The following is a 23,754-nucleotide window of genomic DNA, read 5'->3' as shown; positions in this document are numbered from 1 at the left end:
TTAAAATCATATTTGAGCATATACATTTTACTTCTGTGCTTCTTGGTTTTAAAATTATATATTAAGATAATAATTGGCTTAAGCCCATTTTAGTGAATGGCACCTGAATACCATCCCACACCATGCACAGCAAACTGTAAGTCAAGTTCTTTAAAAACAAGAAAGCCAGCAAATAGGCAAAAAAAAAAAAAAAGAAAAAAAACATTTTGGCACAAACACTGTAATTTTTGGGATAACAGGTCTAATAGTACTAATAACAGGGCTCCTATTCTCTTAACCCTGACACCTCCTTTTGTTCAGAAGTCCCGGTGACAACATTTTATGCCATAAATGTCTGTGAACCCCACAGGTTTTAAAACTTTCAGATGTAAGACACTAACAGGATAATTGAGGACTCTGGCCATAGCTTTTCCCTTCCTGGATCCAAAGCTTCTGGTGGCGTTAGACACTCTGTAACAGTAACTTCTTGTGGAAGTCAGGGTTGCGGTGGTCTGGAGCCTTTCCCAGAATTACAGGGCCCTGCAAGTGAGGGTACACACCAAACAGGAGACCGGTCCATCACAGTGTAACCAGACATGTACTTACACAACAGCAAGGAATATAAATTCCTCAAATGACCTTAAAAAAACCTGTCCTTGGACTGTGAGAGGAAACCAGAGCACTCAGATGAAACCCGCATGAACACTGGAAGAAAATACAAACTTCACACAGACTAAGCTGAACTCGAACTCATATGCCGTAGGCCAGGGGGTGTGAGACTTTGACATTACCATTGTTATTATTATTATTATTATTAGTAATAGTAGTAGTAGTAGTACTAGTTGTAGTAGTAGTAGTAGCAGAAGTATTTAATAATGAGTGAATGAATGAATGAATGAAACTATTAATGCCACAGAGAAACCACACATGGCTACAGCATCATACAGCAAACAATATATGATGATATGATGGCTGGAAAAATGAAAGATACAATAACATACAATATGACCAGATTACACGACCATATGGCGTGCCGTGTTTAACCCGTCTTCAAAAGGAAGCTGCTTTCGAAGAAAAACACAACAAACTGTCGGTTTCCCTCCCTCGCCTTCTCTGGCATTAAACGGTGGAATAACAACACTATCAAGCTGCAGTACGTGGGCCGTAAAGGCTCTACAAGACTAACGCTGACTGAAGAATTGCATTTATTTACATGTTTATGTAGACAGGTTAATTTAGGGGTAATACCGCGGGAATCTGTTTGCCTATGAATTGCAGGCTTTCAACGGGGTGGTCCTCTGGAAGGGGAAAAGAAGGAGACTTCAGCTGCTGCAGTGGTGCCAAGCTGTCAGCGTGACGGTGGAGCCGCTCCCGCAGATGGAGACACAGACACAGCCGCCGCTGCCCTGCACTCGAGGGGCGTGTTCTGTCATCCCTCTGCAGCCACACTCATTACAGACAATGAAGGAAACAGGGCTGCATCGACTCGGCACAAAAGGTAACTCACTGCGGTAACCATAGTGATGGGAGAAAGGCGAAAAAGGAAACCTAAATCCAGGTCACATACGGTCACACACGCTCACACGACGTATTTGTATATGTATATTATTATATATATTCTCTCATACGTTATATATGGTCTCTTTCTCACATGCATGTTCAGACAGACACATATATTTATATTTATGTTTATCTGCAGTGTATATCCAAAAATATGTATATGTATGTATGAGTGTCAAAAAGTATCCATAACGATTTCTTTTTGATCAGAGGTTCAATATTGCGAGTACTTTTTGACTTACTTTCTATTTATCCACGCTAGTGTCTATGTACATATGTATTTGTTTCCTCCTTTAGCTTCAGTCCCCACATACTGTGTGTTTAAAATGACTATTAGTAAGGTCACCGCCATGTGTCCTTTTAACAAAACTTTCTCATTTGATGAAAACTGATATGTTGCATTCGTTAAATTTTAGGAACAAAATCTATGAAATTATAATTGTAAGTCGAGAACAAATCACTTCACTCATCTTGACCTCAGATGCTTGATATCTATGGCTACATTACCTTTATTCATTTAGCTGATAGTTTTCTCGAAAGTAACTTATGATGACTGACCTGTTTACGTAGCTAGGTAATTTTACTAGAGTAGTTTAGGGTAAGTACCTTGCTCGAGGCTACTACAGCTGGAGGTGGTATTCAAACCTGCAACCCTTGGACCCGAAGACAGCAGCTCTAACCCTACACTAGCAGCTGCCCCGCTATGCCTGCCTAACTATGACTATTATCTTTATCTGGGACGTGGACGAGCAAGAGCGAGGGGTTTCCGAAAGGCCGAAAAACAATGGGCCGGGTGACGTGAAAAACACAGAAACCGAGATGTTGGAAATCTGATGGAAAAGGAAGAGAAAACGTAGAAGTAGCTGTGGGAGGAGTGTGCTTCCATGCGAGATTCGTTGAGAAGATGGAACGTGAACCTGCAATGAACCCAAAAGGGCGAAGGAGGACACGCCTACACTGCCCCCCCCCAACCCCCGCCGGTCCAGTCAACGTGCATCGCATCAAAACAAGGCCTGTAATGAGGGGGACTTCCTCCGCGCTTTATGCGTAAAGACACTGCTTCACAATCAGTTAAAGACAAGAGAAACCCTGATGCCCCATTAATACCTCGTTTTACTCTATGTCCCAGTTAGTGCCATGCTCCTATGCTGTGCCTCTTCGTGGCGAGCCTTACAAATCACACTTACATTCCTCGAATTTGTTTACTGTATAAAGAAATAAAGAAGAAAAACGAGACTGATGCACAAAAAAGGTTTTTTTCGCCCCATGTCGGAGAGACTGCAGGGGCCCTGCGATCATCAGCAGGGGGAGAACGAGAGCTGAGAGCCGGGGCCCGTCCAGACATCCTGGCGGTGATGTGAATCGGCACGCTGGCTGCAGTAAGTCATGTGAGGATTCGCTGAAGTGGCTAAATTATTTCGGCACAGACGCACACAGGCGTAGACAAAGACGTGCGCACACAGGCTGATTTGTTTTGATTCTTCGTATAACTCAGAAAAAAATTTTGCTAACATTAGTTGCACAGACACTTAGTGAACAGAGTTAATTTAGACTTCATTTTGGCTTAACAATTTGTGCAGTTTAGCCAGTTTCCATCACTTAAATTAATTTTTTTTTTTCCCCACACGCACACAGGCTGAGGCCGCTGCCCAGAAGCAGGGTCGCGGCAGGCCGGAGCCTAACCTGGCATCGTAGGACATGGGGCCGGAGGGGGAGGGGACACACCCGGGACGAGACGCCAGTCTGTCACAAGGGACTCCAAGCGGGACTCAAACCCCAGACCCACCAGAGAGCAGCATCTGGCCAAATCCGCTGCGCCACCGCACCCCCCGATTTTTTTTTCATCTGTGTCTTATTTTAGTAATTATTCTTCCATTAACGGTGACTAACCTTTCGTCTTGGCCATGGTCACGGTGATCTGGAGCCCACCCTAGAGTTTCTGGGCACATGGCTGAGGGCTACACTGTGGACGGGACGCCAGTCCATCACAGGATGGCTACACGAGCAGACAATCACTAATCCATTCTCACACTCTGAGCAATTTAGTGTCGCTAATTATAATTGCACGTCTTTGGACCGTGGGAGGAAACCAGAACCGGAAATCGGACCTGATGTTTGGTATGGAGAGTCCGTGACAGACAGAAGTCCCGTAATAATTTGTTGTGCTTATAATTAGATTAGTTTATTCGCATTGCTAATGATGAATTAAGTGGTACGACAACCTCAGTTTAGCTATGCTTTTACTTTGTGCTTATATGTACCAATATTAAGAATCTGGTTTTGAAGATATCTATCAAACAAGATTAGCCAGATTCAAGACATTCTGTGTATCTGGCATTTCAGAAACAGAAGCACAAGATAATATCATTAAAAGCCACCTTTTTCAGGTTGGGTCATGATTAAGTTATTGATTAGAGCATCTTTTATTAAATCAGGATATGAACCTCTTTATCTTTGTAAATAATTAGAGCTGCAGATGATGCACACACACGCTGTCTGAAGGCACTTGTCCTGAGCGGGAGTGCGGCAGCGAGGGGCGCGGGGGCGAGGGGGGGAGGGGACACACCCAGGACGGGACGCCCGTCCATCACAAGGCACCCCAAGCAGGACTCGAACCTCAGACCCACCAGAGAGCAGGCACAACCGTGCCCCCACATATCTTAAACAGCAGTCTCCATTTAATATTTTTTTCTTTTTCTGCGCAGCTTGGTGGTTTTCAGGAATCTGTCTCGCCCCTTGGTTACATTGCTGAGTGCAGAAACGAGGTGCTACTTCCATTATTTAAAGGCCATTCAGTCGCAGTTTTAATACTAGTGACTGAATTCATGACTTGATTCACTGAAGGAAAATAAAGATTCTATCAAACATTCCCTACAATAAACGGGTATAAACAGCTGAGTCACACACCAAGATTTCACCCTTTAAGCACACAACATGAGCCACTTTGATTGCAGGAGCCCCCCTCCTTGCCATTTTGGGAAGTGAATCAGCTCACTTCAAACATGACAGATTTACGCTGACAGCCCACCAGCCGGGCTCAGCATGGACACCACTGCATCCCTCCATGTCCTCATTCGACACAGGCTCCTGCTCGGCAGCTGGCTCGCCTCCTGTCACCCCTTCCCCCCCCCCCCCACCAACGACACACACTCACACACACCAGCCCCGGCCCCTCAGCGCTCTATTGCCCTGCCAGCACTTGTCACCATTCTGAAGCCTCTGTTTACATCCCCATCTAGGTGTCGTTATGGCAACATCGCTGCGCAGAAGCTGTAATTCACTTCAGTGCTTTTTTCCCTCTCCAATCAGACTCCATTCGATGAAGGCCCATCACAACAGAACTGTGAACGCTCTGTATAACACACAGAACAGGCAAGACAAGGAAGTAAATGACTCATTATTGCTCTACCAGACCGAAGCATAAACTGATGAAAGCAGACTGAAACCACGAACCTTCACATTTGTATAAATACACACACCCACCCACACACATTGTCTGAACCGCTTGTCCCATACGGGGTCGTGGGGAGCCAGAACCTAACCTGGCAACACAGGGCGTAAGGCCGGAGGGGGAGGGGACACACCCAGGACGGGACGCCAGTCCGTCGCAAGGCACCCCAAGCGGGACTCGAACCCCAGACCCACCGGAAAGCAGGATGCGGTTCAATGCGCTGTGCCACTGCGCCCCCCTCATTTGTATAAATATACAAATAAAAATTTCATTTTGAAGCATCTGTTGCACAAATATAAAAATGATCTAAACTGGGTTTGAGCTATCCTGGAAAACGTGCTACTGCCTATTTTGATCATGCAAGTTTTTTCAAAAACAAGCCGGAATGTTTTTGCCTTGAATATCTTTCAGTTTAGAGATCTTGCAGGGTTACCTAAAATTGAATCTTCAAGCATGTCTGCGCAAGTCTGTTTACCGCTTTGTACGTTGAGCAGTTCTTTACCCTATTTACCCTGGAGTTTCCTAGGCAAGGCACACACACACACATTTTCAGAACCGCTTGTCCCATACGGGGTCACAGGGAACCGGAGCCAACCCGGTAACACAGGGCGTAAGGGATATACCCAGGACGGGACGCCAGTCCATCGCAAGGCACCCCCAGCGGGACTCGAACCCCAGACCCACAGGAGAGCAGGACTGCGGTCCAACCCACTGCGCCACCGCACCCCCTTATTCCTAGGCAAGAGTGATTCTAAATTTCATAATATTTTGAACTTTCTTTGCACACCCCCCGTTATTTAACTGATGTCCAAAAATCGCTTCCCTCCCAGAAAACACGGTTTCCACCTTCTAAGCTCTCTAACCTCTCCTCCCACATGAGCACCACTGATTCTATTTATATTCTTCAGTCACCCAACAGAGACAGATATATGCTGAGGATAGCTGTTTAATCAATAAACAATGAACTTCAAAATGAACCCGCAATTCTGTCCCCCGATCCAACAGAAGCTATATCTCGTAAAACTCACAAAGCTGGTTTTTACAGTACAATAACAGTTCAAAAACTGTATCCAGGAACAATGCACAAAAGCACATATAAGTGTAAAACCTGCAACCTGGAACCCCTTTTTCCAATATGAAAGTGTTTTGAAAAGGCCAAATGATTCCATCGGTCTTTGCACATCCGTGGGACTATAATGGAATGGGTAGCCATGACATGGGAGTCATTGGACTGATGTTTGCTTTACGTGGTCATTTTTGTGATCAGAAATTCTAGAATAACGAGTAAACCTCCATGCAGCTGCTAGTGCAATGTATACTGTTCATGTGGTGCTATGTGACAAATTAACCATACTCCAGGATTATGTATGTGCATCCAAATGTCTCCTTCTGTTGATGTAATGCATTCATTGTATTTTTCTCTGAGATCTATGTTGCTTCGGAGAAAAGCTTCTGCTAAATGTATAAATGTCAATGTAAGAGCTGATTCATGAACACCATAATGAACTTGCCTCTTTATGGGTGAAGGACCATCGCTGTAACCGCTGCCTCTCAAAGTCTGACATCCTTAATCTACTCCTTGTTGATCCCTCCACAAATCTTCCTTCTAAAAAAGCTCTGGCAAGCATCATTTTCTAATGTTCAGCCACTGTAAAGAGCCTTTGTTTGTCCTGGGGTGACTTTCTCATTTACAATCATCACATCTCTTCACTGACCCAGACCTGTCGCATCATCCTGCACAACATCTGTAAAGTCTCTCTTCGTTTCTTATCTTCTTCATTCCCTGTGCTACTCAAATCTTTGTTCGGGCTGCTGTTCTTTCTCAGTTGGACTACTCATCAAAATTGCTGCTGATTGTTTGCTTCATTCCTCGGTAAATACTTGGAGGTTTCCACCCCCCTTAATCCCCATAAGAACTGGAGGTTATCCTCCCAAAATCACAGTTATGAGTGCTGTTTCCATTATTTTGTCTATCCTGTATACTGTTCACACAAACATTAAAATAAAAATATTACAATTTAATTTCATTCAACTCTTATTTAATCCTCTTCGCTCCAGTCGGAGCATAGGGCCTTGGTTTCCGTAGCGATAAAATTTCTATGGGGTAGGGTTGTTAGTCCCATGGCCAACCCTCCTCCTTTCGCAGCCAGGCTTGGGACTGTCCTTGGTGGAGTTCATTTCATTCAATTAGTTTGGTGTATTTTGTCCATTAAATGATTTGGAAAATACACCTGAAATGAAGTTGCAGGCTAACAAATGATAATGGAAATGTTAAATTTTGGTAAAGTCAGTATGAATATTTTTTTAAACAAACAGTTAATTCCACGTTAAATATAAATCCTCTTACAATCATACTTCAATAAGCAGTAGTTTAAATATGTCATTAAACATGTTGTAATTTGCCATGACTTTATGTATGGTAATTTATTCAACGTAACTGTATCAGTCTTTTGTTCATCTAAAAAACACGCTTTACAGATCTCAGACTGTAAAGACTGGCAGAAGTATAGACATAATAGAAAGATTTTCTTTGTGATAATCCTAATTAGGCAATAGTACGTAATTTTCTAAAAGTATGATGCAAGTTTTTTACAAGATGCCATCAAGGTAGGTTTCTTTCCAAACCAGGTTTCAGTGTAAAATGTGTTGAAAAAACTGGGATATATTTTTTTTGTGGCTTAGCTGTGATTTTGACTGTCATATATGGTATTGATTTAATTCACATTTCTAAATCCTAGACATTTTTCAAGTGTACCCAAAATTTTATTAATGGGTCAGGTCAGGAGAGTACAGGATTGTACCATATTTTGACAGAACTTATTCACATTTCTGAGCATTTTATAAAATCATTTTAGTACCGGAGTATGTTTTTGAGGACGTGTACTGAGGATTTACTGTTGGCATGCCATGCTACAGAATTGGATGCACCATTAAAAATAGATGTACCTCTGACTCAGAAATTGTTTTAGCTGAAAAGTTTGGACTGTTTCCACATATTTTTTTATTTCTAATATTTTACTACCATCATACAGAAGTAGACATGAAATGGATATTAGAATAGTTTCTCAGCGAACAGTGGTCAGGTAAACTGAGTGGAAATTGCAAGGTGTGGCGCAAAGAAAAATACCAAGCGTTGTCTGAGGGAGCACTTCCTATTGCACCCACACCCACCCACACCCACCCTCTCCTCTTTCATATGCCAGGGCCCTGCCCTCTGTGCTGCTTATGCCAGGCCTGACAGCTGAGGAACCCTTTGACAAGACGGTGGTCAGTATGAATTAGAATTATGTCTAATATGCACAACGGGGAATGCTGCAACAGCTGAGCCCTGAACCAGAGTCTCCACTCCACCGCCCGAAGCTGATATTCCCTCCATATTTCAAAATGACAACCATTTAACCAGTTTTAATCCCCTTCCTTTGAGAACTTACCACCATCTTGCAGATCTCAGACAGAGGTAACTCCAACCTAGATCTCAGAAGGAACTTGCTATGAAAGCTTTTCAGCTCTCAATGGGTAACAGGGAAAAGCAGAAGTGGGTAAAATGAACCTCACAATGGATGCCAAATACGCACACACTGTAAGGGCCACCTTTCCACCCTCCCAAGAAGGAACCAGCCCTCTACATCCTCAAGACACCCTGGAATGAACTACCACATGTCCTTGATTTTGGATAAGCATTAGAATGCATTCTTTTATAAAACAGTTCCAGAGACCTTCAGATCGTGACTAAATGGAGACATAGCTGGGGATTTAGTCCACAAGGCACGCTGAATGCCCCATATGTGATCCCTGTTAGTAAGTGGGATGAGAAACAGATCTACAAATAAATTTTTGGGGACAGCTGCATGTTTTTTCTCTTTTTTTTTGTACAGTGAATTTTCCAAAGCTCTACCTGAATTAACTAGACCACGGGGCTGAGTCTGTTACTAGTATACATGTATTGTGGTTATGAGTCATCTTTGGCCACTGTGTCCTCCAAGACATTTTCTTGTCATCCAGCTGCCCTATTCTGAGTCCTCCAAAACAATTAGTAGGGTCTGTGATTCTCCAGGTGTTAACAAGACCAGATGAACTGAATTACCACATTTCACATAATGTCAGCAGGAGCTCTGGCAATGCTATGTACAGTGCAGCTTGAAAGTATGTGAACTTTTTGGGGCGTTTAGTTTCACCACAAAATCATTATTTATCCAGTCTTTGTCATTTGACATAATAAGCTTGTAATGAACAATTCCAAATGTTGTTTTAGAGGAAATTATGCATGTTGTAGAAAAACTGAAGTAATGCAGGTGCAAAAATATGTGAACCCCAGGTATATATACACGTTGGCTGAAGTCGCTTGTCCAGAGTGGGGTCGCGGCGAGATGGAGCCTAACCCGGCAACGCAGGGCGTGAGGCTGGGGAGGGGGACACGCCCAGGACGGGATGCCAGTCCATCACAAGGCACCCCAAGCAGGACTCGAACCCCAGACCTGCTAGAGAGCGGGACCCGGCCAAGCCTGGTGCACCACCAGTGCTCCCCCGCAAATATATATAAATACACTTTCTTCGTCTTTTAAACTTTGTTTGTATCATTTGACATCGACGACTTCTACACGCAGACGGTTCATCTTCAATGCAAATCCTTGAATTTTCCATGTTTTGGGGGAGGACTCCACCAGTAGAACTGGTAATCCTTTTATCTCATTCTCAAAATGTGCTGAGATCACGACTTAACCGGAGCTCTTAAAAGCGGCACAGTTGGCTGTGATGTGGTTGAACGGCTTCAGGCCGCCTCTTTCGTTTTTTTTAAAAAAGAGTACACGTTCTATTGTGTTGTTCGCTCTTCAGAAACTAGAAGCAGGACATCAAACACACTCAGGTAAGAGGTGGGCTGCATTTAGATAGAAGTGACCCTGAGCTGACCAGTCGTGGGAGAGTGTCTGCCAGTTCTCGGTCACACACAAATGGGTGACTGACCCAGACAGGGATGACATCAGCTGTTTCAAAAGCTTGGCCCTTCAGGTTCCCACAAAACAGATGGCAAAGTCTTTGCTTTGAATGAAACGCACAAAACCAATATTTACACCAGAGGACATGTGCACGTCACTGGGTGTGTGATCAGAGATGCCAACTACCGCACTTTTATCCTTTGTATTTTAACACAGTAGAACAGACCTCCTGAAAGCTAGCACTCGGCATTAATGTGAACCTTCATCGTTCTCAGTTCTTTAGGAGGCATCAGGTAGGGTTCTGGTTAGCGCTGCTGCCTTTACATCTGAAGGCTTCTGGTTCGAACCCCTTGATCAAAATGCTGACCATGAGTGGAAATGTTACGAACATCCTGCTGTATGAATGAAATGTGATCAAATGTGTAATGTTGACAATGTAACATTGGACAAAGGTGTCAGCTGAATAAATGATAACTACAAAATGATTAAGCTATGGATTTGTATAACAATAAATAAAATAAAATACTCTAGTCATTTTTGCCTATTGTTTTCAGTTTTACATTTACATTTACTCAATTGACTGACACAGTTCTCTGAAGCAACTTATATTTTAACTAAATGTTTAGTCATCAGTCATATTTACTTCATACTCCACATCTGTAGTTCTAGTAAACTGTTCCATAAACACAATATTATTAGCAAATAAATAATTTCAGGTCACAACAAGAATCATAATCACGTTGAACGTTCCGACATAAATGATAAATAATAGTTTGAAATAAGCGTTTGAAAATCATGAACGGACCTCTTATGGAAAAAAATTTACCTCCAGCTTACGTAGCACTTCCAGCAATTGTAACGCATACATTGTGATTGTATCCCTATACAGTTTTGAGTTTACGGTTGTGCAGCGAACGAAAAGAGATGCATTAACATGACGTCAACCTGTACGATCACTGCAGTCGCACTCTCCCGTGAGGCGCGTTGCCGGAACACCGTCGGCTTTAGGACCCTGCGGGCGGGCCCGGTGGGGTAGGCTCGGCTCGCGGACCGTGGCTCAGACAAAGGCAGTCAGAGTTGGGTCTCGCGCTCCTGCAGCATCCACACCCACCTCCTCAGAGCGCGCTGGCACCGGTGAGTAGCGACGGCGCGAGCAGCGAACGTGACAGGGGGGCGGGGGGCAGGAAAGACGCGCTTCTTCTCAAGGAGAGAGGGCATGGTTCTGAACGGCAAGCGGTGTCAGTTGGTAGAAAATGTTAAAAAATTAAGAGTTCGCCTTGTTGTGTGCTGCGGCGCGCGGGCAGGAGAGCCTGCTGCTGCTGGAGCAGGTGGTTGCTGGGTGGGCGCGCGCGGCGGCGCTGGCAGCGCGTGCTGAACTTGCGCTGCTGTGTGGGGGCTCTGCTGTGCCCGCTCCTCTGGCCCCCCTGCCTGCCTCCCTCAGTGCCACCTTACCTTGCTCTTCACTTACCAGAAGAGTTCTTTCTATGAAACTTTTTTTTTTTCTTTATTAGACAAAGGAAGGAAGGCGCGATGTAGGGTCATGATGATGGTGATGAGTGTGACAGCTGAGACTCCAGAGAGGAAGGCATCTCTGATCTCCTGCTTTGAGGCGCAGGCTGTCTGCTGGATGTGAGGAGTGGGCGTCCATTGTGCCGCGTGGACGACGCCGCGGACCCCCCGCTCGCTCGCGAGGAAAAATCACGCTGGGGCGCACGCACGAAGGTGTCGGTGTGACACAAAGGAGAGCACTTCGACGCTGGCGCCAGCTTCCTTCCGAAGGTCGACGTTACCAGGTGGACGTCGGTCATTGCTTGTTGCTTCTGGGTTCTCGTGTTTTCTCGATAGGCTGATCGGTGGCTGAAACAATGAGATGCCCCCTCAGTCCCCAGCCCCCAGCCCCCAGTCCCCCAACCGCCGTCGCTGGCCAGGGTCGCCGATTTACCTTGGCCCTTGGAGGAGCGGAAGGGCCGGGGACAGGTCTTGTCAGTGGGGGAATCCTGCTCCACGCACTGCTCCAGGTCTCAAGGGCGCAGGCCTCAACACGCACCTCTCCAGCGGGACACCCAGAGCCCTGTAGCACGATGGGGGATGCACAATGGCAACTGCCTTCTCCTTCACACTTCATCTCCATCTCCGACACTGGTTCCGGTGTGGGTCGGCTCCCCGAGGGGGAGGGGCTGAGTCTTATAATAAGGAGAAATATATTTTCTGGGGCAGCAGACAGCTGATGTATTCCATCAGTGGACGTGCCGGGGCGTACCCGTAGCAGGTGAGGTCACTTTGGCTGAAGTGAAAGCTTAAGGAGCGCCAGTCTGTCCCTGTGTATTGAGGCAGGTCCGACATCGAAAGTCTTCTTAACCCTCCCGTTCCATTCGAACTACTGGGTGGTCAGCGGTGGGGCCTTTGGGGCTTCTGAAATTGACCAAATTGTGTCGGTTTCACGCTACAGGACAGCACAGGTCAGGACTGCGAGTGGATTTTCGGGGATAAGCTGCAGGGTTTAAGCTGGCGGGCCGCTCCAATCTACAGCTCGAGTTCTGGACTTTGTCCCTGCCTCCTTTCAGGCAGTTTAACTGCCACAGACAGCAGCCAACTGGCAACGAGCTGAGAAAACGTATTTGTCACATGTGAGGAAAATACCGCATGGCCAAAATAATGCGCTGCTTGTTGAGCATCAAAAAAGGCTTTACACATTGGCTAAAGCTCTTATTTATTTAATGTTGAGCTTATGATGTGTTCCTAATACATTGTGATGACCCCAGATGAATCAACCCTTCCACTCTTTCTCTGCTCTTTGTTTACGGAAACTTGACATGGTCCACTAGCTGGAATGTAAATGCTGTTGTTCTTTGGGTGGTGTGTTTGTATTAAAGAATTTTTGCTGTTTATGATTGCTGTCATGAACCAAGGACTAACACCTTGAAATCCCATTATTGTCTTGTCTTCTAGATATAGGTTGATTGATTTATCCGTGTTTACATTTTGTAAACCATTTCACGTGGAGTGTATCGGGATGTGTGCCATAAATTGCTGATTTTCTTTTTCTCTTGAGAGCAGTACTTACAGCCCCCACGCCGAAGCTCCGATTTAACCACCTGTATGAAAATCATAGTAAAAATGATATCCTATTATCCAGTAATTGATTTGATTTGCAAATAGTTTGGTTTTGTTTCCTGAAGGGGCCAACAGCACAAACAGAACTATCTGGAATTTTGTTTAGCTGAATCCGGTAAAAATATTAACTTTCTAGTGATCCATAGTCCAACAGGGCTTTGTAAGGCACGGCTATTTTATTTATTGAATGTGTGGAAAAGCGAACCGTGGAGATCAACACATGTCAAATTCTCCTGACTACTTTAGTGGGTTAATTTGCTGCTCTTTTATTTTTAATCCTTTTTTGTATCGTCCTGATGTCGCTCCTTACTGAGCGTTTTTGTGGGTTGGCCTTCGATGCAAATTTCGCATTAACTATTCAAGAGACAAATCACATTAGCTACACGATACCAAAGTGCTTCGGGCCATTCCTGCGGTGCACTCCCCAGGGTCACATGTTTCCTGGAGGATAGCTGGGTGGGGGCCGTTTGAGGGCCATGCTGAAAGGTTTATCCTCTGACAGGCCCGTGTTCATTTGGAAAGGGTGGATTATGCGGTTTGTTCCCCTTTGGTATTCAGCTGTTTGGTGCATTACTCAAGGTGTAATCACTGCTGCAGGCCCATGGTCTTCTCTCCCCGCTGATGAATCATACTGTGATACCTCGACCACGTGGCATCGTCTTACCAGCTTCCGAAGACGAGTAAATTGACCACAGTCGTCGTCTCCTGTGTCCTGCACAACACGGTACCTGTGCGTCAGTGAGGAACTGTCGAAAGGTGTGATATCAGACATGTTTAGGGTGGGTCCATGGTGCAATCCATGACTGGATTCAGTTGACATATGGACTGGTCCAAAAAATTTTAGGCTGCGAAAGAGGGATGACACTCGCCCATCCTTCTCAGATCTAATCCGAAACCCTTTCCAACCTACCAATGTGCCGTACCTGCCATCCGCAGCTGCTACAGAACATGAGGTCTGGAGAACAAGGTGTAGAGAAGTCTGGCTTCTTGAGGGTTTTCATTTACATTTACATTTACTTTTATTCATTTAGCAGATGCTTTTCTTCAAAGTGATGTAAATCTAATTTTCAAACTTCTTGTCTCGTTTTAAAGACTTTAAATGGAGTCTCAACTTCAGCTCTGACGGGGGTCAGATTAATATTAGCGTTATTTTAAAATGAAATTTTTAATGCAATTCAATTTTTTGATGACAAAAAGTGACAAGAAACCGGTGAAACTCAAACCTAAACAAACGAAGTAAAAGCTTTTCAAGGATGGCTGTGTGTGCTTTCAGTCTATTTTGTGTGCCTCATCCTTTGATGACTCAAACCGCCAGGGCAAAGTTACAGTGTTGGACTTGGGTGGCAGACAACTCAAGCTTGTGTCCAAAGCCCCCACCCTCCCGGCCCTCCGGACGCATTTTGGAAGTGAGAAAAGATCTGCTTGTGTTTAAAAGGAGCAGATGTTTGTGCAGGGGAGAGCTTGGCATTGGGCGAATGGTATTTTTCACCCCACGCCGTGTCTCTCACTGAATGCTTAACTCGGTTTGTGCTTTGAAGAAAAAAAGTCCTTTTTACATTCATGTAACAACAGGAGGAAAAAAAAAAACTGATAGTGCATAGTATCCTCCTTTTTAGAAGTACATTATTAAACTAACCTGGTGATAAATCGAAATCAGATTTAAAAACTTGGGTTTGCCTGGGCAGGGCATATTTTTCCAGTGCATTTTTAGTTTGTCCTCGTGTGAATTTTTTTTTTTAGATTTGCAAACATGATCCAGACATGTCAGTAGCAGCAGGAGACACACGCATACATACAAGTCATCGTCTTTCATTTTTACGCGATGCCTATTTTTCCTGCATCTTTTTGTCTGGTATTGTTTTTAGATGTGCAAATGGAATGCAAATTTGCCCCAAGACCTCAGGATTCGTGTGTGTTCAGCTCGCACTGTCTCAGTTGTCTAGCTTCCCCTTCAGAGAGTCTGCTTTTCTAAAGATGTAATCCATCCCCAGTGTGGATCCGCATAGGTGTCGAGCATACTGTTAGGATGTCAGCGAGAAAAACTGTGAATAGTTGCTATTTACTTCCAGCAATTGGTTGTACTATATGAATCAACTACATGCAAACATCCTGAAAAGTTTGTTGTGTGCATTTAAAACAAGCATCCATCGTCACACACACGTTGTCTGAAACTGCTTGTCCCAAGTGGGGTCGCGGCGAACCGGAGCCTAACCCGGCAACACAGGGCGTGAGGCCGGAGGGGAGGGGACACACCCGGGACGGGACGCCAGTCCATCGCAGGGCATTCCAAGCAGTGCTCGAACCCCAGACCCACCAGAGAGCAGGACTCGGGCAAACCTGCTCCGCCACCGCATCCCCCATCCATGCATCTATTCGCCATCAATAACCAGATGTCCTAATGACAAGGTTGTGATGGTCCGTAGCCTATCCTGGATGCACAGGGTGTGATGCAGGGTACGCCCTGGATAGGGCAATGGTCCGTCACAGGGCAAATACACACATGTCCATTCACTCCCGTGTTCACACATTAAAGGCAATTTAGAATCATCAGTTAACCTGAAACATATGTCTTAGGATTGTGGGAGAAAATTCGAGCATAGAGGGAGCTCACTCCACAAAGTGAAAAAACACAAGAGACGGAAGGATTGTAATGTAATTTAACCTGGGAGTTTGATTTTACATCCCTTCCTTACTTATTGTGGGTTCAGACAGCCATGTGCCAGTCATAATTCTTTTTTACTCTATATCTCATGTATACTATGTTCAGTTTAGTTTACTTTTATCTCTTCTTACCTCTTGTCTGCAGTTCTGAGGTTCATGCTGTAAAACACACCTCTGTTTTTATGCTGGCTTTAAATTACTCCTCTTTAATAGACAACATGGGTCTTTTGCTCAGAGCTGGGAGAGTCGTAAGAGGGAGACGAAAAAGATAGCATTTGATTTTTGTAAAAATAAATTTTTGACCCGGAGATTAATGTGGGCTATTTTAATAATAGCCATACAATGCTTACAAGTGTCTTTCTCAAGGGTGCTTCAAATGTAGGGCAGTTGCAAACCAGACGCAAGCCAAGCGCCAGACCCACTAACATCTACAAATGTACTGCTCAACAAGTAAAAAGTGCCCTACTCAGTGCCATAGAAGCAGTAGTCTTTTGGCTGATATTTCTCTATAATTCTGATATGCTGTAACCGTAGAGTGGGCAAGTTAGGTCTTTATTGTACTGTAAAGTAGGGCACATTTGATAAGATTTGAAATAAATAACACTGGGCAGTAAGTTCCTCATAGAGGAGGTTCTTACATTCTTCATTAAAGCACTCAGATATTTGCACCAGGCTTCAGGTTGTACCCTGACATCAAGGAGGACAAGCAGATGGTCTCCTACTTGTTAAGGCAAGTAAAAGCCTATATTCCTAATAAAACGATGAACTTTTCCTTGCAAGAAATGCAGGAAATGCTTCTGATGTGATCTGATTGATCACGTTTTAGGTAACGATAACAAGACTTCTCAGTTTATGCTAATTAATGGTCACAATTGTCTGTCACATTGTACACTTAATAAAGCAATTTAAGAGTTTAATTTATAAGCAGTACTGCAGTTCCTCGTAACTCACGAACCTTTTCTAAGTTCAGAAATCACTCTCATCATCCCTGAGACTAAGCCACAGTGGTGAAAAACAGACCACCATCCAGAATCAATAGAGTACAGCAGAAGTCCATCATGTGTTTATCCTTTCACAATAGGATGATTTTTCCTTTTTCTCTATCTTGCAGGTCTCCCTGAACCCTCCTGTACTGCAACCGCCATGGAGCTGGACTTTGGCCATTTTGATGAGCGAGACAAGGCGTCCCGTACACCACGGGGCTCCCGCATGAATGGGCTGCCCAGTCCCACCCACAGCGCCCACTGTAGCTTCTACCGCACACGCACGCTGCAGGCGCTCACCAATGAGAAGAAGGCCAAGAAAGTACGCTTCTACCGCAATGGTGATCGCTACTTCAAGGGCATCGTGTACGCTGTGGCCGCCGACCGCTTCCGCACCTTTGATGCGCTACTGGCCGACCTGACGCGCTCGCTGTCTGACCACATCAACTTGCCGCAGGGTGTGCGCTTCATCTTCACCATCGATGGGTCCCGCAAGATCACCACCCTGGATGAGCTGGAGGAGGGTGAGTCAGATGTCCTGAGTGGGCGTGAGTGCCAAACTTGAGGTCACCCACTGCACTGCTACACTTATGGAGAAATACAGCATATTCCCAAACGCTCAACCGTGTTTTCATGTCAGCATACTTGCAGAAACTCCACGCACAGTATAAATGCATCCCCTGCAGTTCTTAGACAATCCATGCTCTTCTTACACATCTGTGGTTGCTCTTAGAAAGGTCATCCTCCCTGAAAACATCTCCTGTAACTCTCAAGAGCCCCATACTCACCATACACAAGCAGCTACATCTACTGTGTACATGTACAGTAGCTCCCAGCAAGTTCATACACATTTGCAGTCTATTGCTTTCACTCTACTGCTGTAACCTCAGATGTGTTGAGAAAAATTGCTTTGTCAATGTCTAGCAATTGTTTAAAAAATGACTTTAACAAGGTAACATGATATAGAAAGGTTTCAGTGCTTACACATGCCTAGGAATTATTGTTCTTTTAAAATGTTCAGTAAGTTTTATCTTGTATTAGGATTATCAAATCTGCAATAAAAGGGTCTGTTTGTTGAATTTTCTGGAGCCACAGTAACTAAGGTTATAAAGTTCCCAGCAGGCACATGCTTTTTTGGCATGTGCTGCATGTTTATTGTTCGTCAGCTTCCTTTTGAATTTTGATTTTGCTTGCCTTCACCAAAGAGTACCAGGACATCCCTAGAACATTCAGCTCACTGGGGAATAAATGTGTCTGGACATTTAAATAGTTTGCTTTTCTTTAGCAACACAAAGGCCTGTGATTTAATTGTAGCACACGCCAAACTGCTGCTCTTCACCAGCATATGCTGGGGTTTAGTGGTTTAAACCTCACGCCCTGCTAATGCAAACAGTGATTGGCCAGCAGGGTCCTCTGCAAAGGTTCAGCTCTATTTTCCGTCTGTGACTTTTTAAAGCTTTTCTGTAAATTATGTGAGTTCTGGGTCCTCTTACCATCCCTAGTACAACTCTTCATTCTCCTGCCTGCCTGTGTCAGCTCTTCATTTGAACATCTCCATACATCTATTACCATATATCTATGTTATGTCTAAATGCAGATTCTGTCATCCTCTTAAGTTATCTGAACATTTATTGCTATTCCTATGTGACATCTTTTTCCTGTAACCCCCTAGGTGAGCTCTATATTTACTCTTCCTCCTCAGCTGTATGTTTCATTCACTTCTCTTCTTTAAGTCTTCCTGAAATCTTATCTCGTCAAGTTCACTCTACAGTCTCTTCCATTCTCTAAATTGGGTTGATATTCTCTGTCCCTCCTGAGCTGTATTCTTCATTCACTTGTCTTTCCTAAGCCATCGCTACATTCTTATACCCTGTCTAAATTTGCTGTATCTCTTACACTCCCTAAATCATCTCTGCATTTTGCCATCTTCTGTAGGTTTGTCAAGTGTCTTCAGTCAACACAACATTCCCTTATCTTCTTCACGTAAGCTTTAGATAGTTTAACCACCCCTAGATGTTTTGCTTATCCCTTTTTCTTCCTATGTCAGTGGTTCCCTCACCCACCTGAGTCAGCCATTCCCTTGCTACCTCAGGTGGATCATTTTCAGACTCTTCATGATGATTAGAGGAACAGCTGCAGTGCTTTATACAGAACTTTTGGTCTGTGCGATAACTTGTCTGCTTGTGTGTAGCCTGCTAAAGACTGTTATATAAATGATACTGAAGACTAGTGTCTCCCGAACTGGGTGAGCTGATGCATAACAGCTTGTTGTTTGCACAGCTATGATGACATTTTTAGAACGTTATCTCAGCCCTTTGAGAATATTGTTCTACCCAAACTTCACAGCCAGATGATTTTATGATTTTGCAAGTGTGGGCAGTGAAAATTCCAAGTCAAAAATCTGGTTAGAGGGCATAAAATTATACTCTGTTGGCTCAGAATCAAGAAAACTGTTTTTAAAAACTGTCCACGTTTTCTAGACTTTTCCGATCTGCCTTAACAGATTTTGCACAGATATACAGGTTCAAATGTAGCCCTTTGCTTCGACCATCCTCAGTCCTGTAGCGCTGTAGGCCCGAGACTTTTTATTATGAGAGAGCATTGCCACATTTTTAATGGTTAGCTGGCCCGTACAAGTATAAAATTGGATGCAAATCGTATAAGACTGTTGTCTAATGGATCTTTTACTTCTATCCCTATGTAGTTTTACCTGTAGTCATTTTTTTTCTGGTGGTTTAGGTGAAAACAAGTCAGTGCTGTGATTGGAGCACCGCAGCTGTATAAATAAAAAAGACAGGACCAGTGTTCCGGCTGCTGGACCTTTTATGTTGCTGCCACCCTCTGCCAGGCTTAGATCTGGAAGAGATCCAGTACAAGCGCAAGCCAATCATTGAAAGCATGGCTGGCAATGAAAATAGCGCCTAATCACTTAATCACCGGCAGTGATGACAAAATGGAGGCCTAAATGCTTCCATCATCTCAATGGAAAGAAATCTCTGAATCGCAGATGTTTTACTTTGGATGTATACAATGGCTTAATCCCACCCATTTTTTCAACATAATATACTGTAGGTGTTGAAAATCACCAAAGCTTCTCACATGCACTTGCCATTCACGACACCTTGTTTTCAGAACACGAGGACTACCAGGCCAGCTGACGTGCAGGATATGTGTAGTTTGCAGCAATACATGGTTGTCAGGATATAACATCAGGCTCTTGAGGCCTGGGATGGAGGGGTGCAATGGTGGTGTTTGTGAATCTAGTTTCCCCCACTCTACCATTATGCATTACATTTCACCTGTCTGCAGGTCGTTGCCTCTTCCGGTTCAGTCATTGTGCTCTGAGCGCAAAATGCATCGGCATGGCAAACATCATCCATGAGCCAAATGCCCTAGTAAGGGATGAGCAGCACAAACTGCACCTTCTTCATTCTGTCACAGATGAGCAAGATGCAGTTGCAGAAAAACAGTTTTGTCCACAGTTCAATTACTTTTGGATGACCAGGAGATATTCTGTACAACTGTTGCACATAATGGGCTCACATTCCTGCAGAATTCTATTACAATATGGTAACCAGGTTTGTTAATGAGCCACATATTAGATTGCTATCTATTATTTTATTTATCTGACGCACATACTTGATTATCAGACACCATTAGTCCTAATTAATACACACACACACACATTAGTAGCTTGGACTGTTACTTACATACATATATATACATATATATATATATATATGTCTGGTGTTATAACTTCAAGCTTAAAATTTATGGTATATTCTTTAAATAATGAAGCATAATTCAATCCCTCATATTTCATCAGTCACCAGCATCAAACAGTTCATAAGGAATTTGGTTCTGCCATAATGTATAAATTACAGTATTAGCAACGGTACTGGGTCAGCAGGTAGAACAGTGGATAGAGCTGTCACCTTACCAGCAAAATACCCAGGCTTGAGTTCTTGCCCTTAAGCAAGCCTCTTATTCTGAATTGTTTCTGTAAAAATTACCCACTTGTATTAATGGGTAAATGCAGTAATTTTAAATAGCTTAGTGTACAGACCTTACATTGCAAGTTATTTTGCAGAAAAGCCCCAGCTAAATGACTGCTTCCTACCAGTGTGTCTAGAAGGTTGTTTGTTGTCTTTCTAATTTACATTTATTTATTTAGCAGATGCTTTTCTGCAAAGCAACTTTCAATGAACTCTGTTATCAACCCACACACCTTATTCACCGTGGTGACTTACACTGCTAGATACACTACTTACACTGGGTCACTCATCTTTACATCAGTGGAACACACTCTCTCTGTCACTCATACACTATGGGGGAACTTGAACAGCATGTCTTTGGACTGGGAGGAAACCAGAGACACAGGGAGAACATGCAAACTCCACACAGACTGAGCAGGCATTGAACCCACCTCCTCTCACTCCACCGAGGCGCTGAGAGACAACAACGCTACTCGCTGTGCCACCATACCGCCTCTTAACTTTTAATTCATAAGAACAAAAATTTAATTTTAGGAATATTTTGAATTTTGTGCAAACAGAGGCTGGATTTATAAGTATATATGTTAAATCAATGCAATAGCTGGAAGAAATATAGCAATAAATCAATTTTGAGCAAAAGCTACACATACCCCTGCCATCTCTGTTCTATGTTTGTCAAGAATCAAAAATGATGAAAGGCTGCAAAATGAAGAAGGAGGAAAAGAAATAAGGACCGAACAAAAGGAAAAAGGAAACAACAATCAAGGGATTGTGAAAAGAGTCAGTTCTGCAATATGAAAGCATTCTTGTGGCAAAATGATTTCACTACAGTCCGATAACTCAACAGTGCATCCTTTCGAAAGACAACAAAGAAGCCACACCCTGCACAATGGGAATACTTAACAATGGGACTGATACCACTGTGTGGAGCTTTTATTTGCCTCTTCCTCTTGACTTGTGTGACCCATGTCTGTATTTGTTGAGTCCCCCACTGAACCATCTGTCCCTCTAGTCTTTGTTTTTCAATAGCACAAGACATCCCTCTTAAGTGAGCTTTCACTCCCTGTCAGATGTTCCTGCTCTCTGACATCATTTCTCTGTCGGCTGTGTTCTTGGTTTGATGGTTTTGTGGCTGCATCTTGTCATCAAAGTATGAAAAACAAAACCAAAACACATTAGCATAAGCTACAAATTGTCAAAGCTTTAAGGACCTTGGCCCGTATTAAGTCAGGACAGGAGTAAAACCAAAGAGGTAAAATGAAGGTCTGGTTTTCTGAAAATAAGGTATTAATATCCTGGACTTAGCAGGGGGTGCGGTGGCGCAGTGGCGCAGTGGGTTGGACCGCAGTCCTGCTCTCCGGTGGGTCTGGGGTTCGAGTCCCGCTTGGGGTGCCTTGCGGCGGACTGGCGTCCCGTCCTGGGTGTGTCCCCTTCCCCCTCCGGCCTAACGCCCTGTGTTGCCGCGTAGGCTCCGGTTCCCCGTGACCCTGTCAGGGACAAGCGGTTCTGAAAATGTGTGTGTGTGTGTGTGTGTATCCTGGACTTGAGTCCTTTTCAAAACAAAAGGGGCAACAAAAGATGGCAGCTAGAGGGGTTTGCAACTCTCTGCTGCTTTTCCTCTTCACAGGGAATAATTAACTCATCACTCTATTATAACCCCATTCTTTGTGTTTGGGGTGGCAAACAGAGGGGTGAGCTGATTCATGTCTTCTAGTTCATTCAGCCTCTGACGCCTCTGTTATTGAAGAGCCGGAAACTGGAGGGGCAGCGGCTGATGGAACAGGCGGGTGGGTTGGTTATGCGAAAGTCAGGAAGGGCAGAGAAAACCACTTACGATATCAGCCACTTTATGCGATATCTTGTGGATATGTTATTTGAGACCTGAAAGCCACTTTAGGTAATGTGTATACACCGTGAGTCCAATCCAAGTTTAGACTTAGCGCATACTTGACTGAGATACCTTGCAAATTCATCCCCTTTGAAGGCCAGCCTTCAAAATTAGGATAGGCTAATATTAGACTGCAAGTATACAAGGGAGGGCTTTACTGTTATTTAAATGCTGGTCATTATTAAGATTATATAAGAGTGATGCGTTTCCTCCGTATCTTTTCACATTTTCATTTTGTGGAAATTGAGAGAAAATTTGTTGAATTACATGGGTGTACCTGCACCCTTCTGAGTTTTTATGACAGGTTGGGAATGTTAGTGCGTTCTCAGTGTTTTTGCTCCTCTTGTGACATGCTCTGGGGGCAGAGGTAGCCAGAGGAAAGTAGGTTTTACAAACAAAAAGGTTTTAGTCCCAACCCAAAGCCCAAAGTGGGTAAAATGATCCCTTATTCCAAACAAATAAGCAATTCAAATTCAAATTTTTTTTGTCTCATACACAACCATACACAGTACGATGTGCAGTGAAATGCTTTTATACAGCTGTCCGACATAACAATCTAGAAAGACAAATAACAGGTACTAAAATCTAGAGAAAACAAAATATACACAATCTATTTATGCATATGTAAGAACAAAATATACAAATACACACAAACCATCTGAACCGCTTGTCCCATACAGGGTTGCAGGGAGCCGGAGCCTAACCCGGCAAGCACAGGGTGTAGGGCTGGAGGGGACACACCCAGGATGGGAAATCAGTCCATCGCAAGGCACCCCAAGCGGGACTCGAACCCCAGACCCCCTGGAGAGCAGGACCCGGTCCAACCCACTGCGCCACCACGCCCCCCCCATACAAATATCTAATTATAAAAATTTGTGCGGCATAAGTTGTAGTGCAATATGGTGTGCAACAGTGCAATGTAATGTGCAAGATCACGCGGGTAGTTCAGTTTGAGTTTGTATATGAAATGGAATAGCAGAGGTGGAGTCATTCCTGGAGGTGACTGGTATTTAGTCCTAGGTGTTGTATTGGTTGAGGGCCCAAACAGTCTGAGGGAAGAAGCTCCTCTTCATCCTCTCTGTATTGGCCTTTAGGGAGCGGAAACGCTTCCCTGTCCGCAACAGAGAGAAGAGTCAGTTGCTCGGATGGCTGAGGTCTTTTACTATTTTCCTGGCCTTTCCTGCCCAAT

At 44.0% G+C, this 23,754-nt stretch overlaps 1 protein-coding gene across 1 annotated transcript in view; it reads left to right on the top strand.

Moving 5' to 3' along the window:
* The first annotated feature begins 10,996 nt into the window (after positions 1-10,996).
* LOC108934176 (neuronal migration protein doublecortin-like) overlaps positions 10,997-23,754 on the top strand; it is a 55,602-nt gene continuing 42,844 nt past the window's right edge. The window contains exons 1-2 of the mRNA XM_029250761.1: positions 10,997-11,058; positions 16,811-17,206. Coding sequence (XP_029106594.1) covers positions 16,843-17,206 — 364 coding nt within the window. The 5' untranslated portion in view covers positions 10,997-11,058; positions 16,811-16,842. The remainder of the gene's footprint in view (positions 11,059-16,810; positions 17,207-23,754) is intronic.

This window comes from Scleropages formosus, chromosome 4 (genome assembly GCF_900964775.1).
Source record: "Scleropages formosus chromosome 4, fSclFor1.1, whole genome shotgun sequence".
Classification (NCBI taxonomy): Eukaryota; Metazoa; Chordata; class Actinopteri; order Osteoglossiformes; family Osteoglossidae; genus Scleropages; species Scleropages formosus.
The sequence above is the reverse complement of the archived record's forward strand: the minus strand, read 5'-3'. Positions and strand labels throughout refer to the sequence as shown.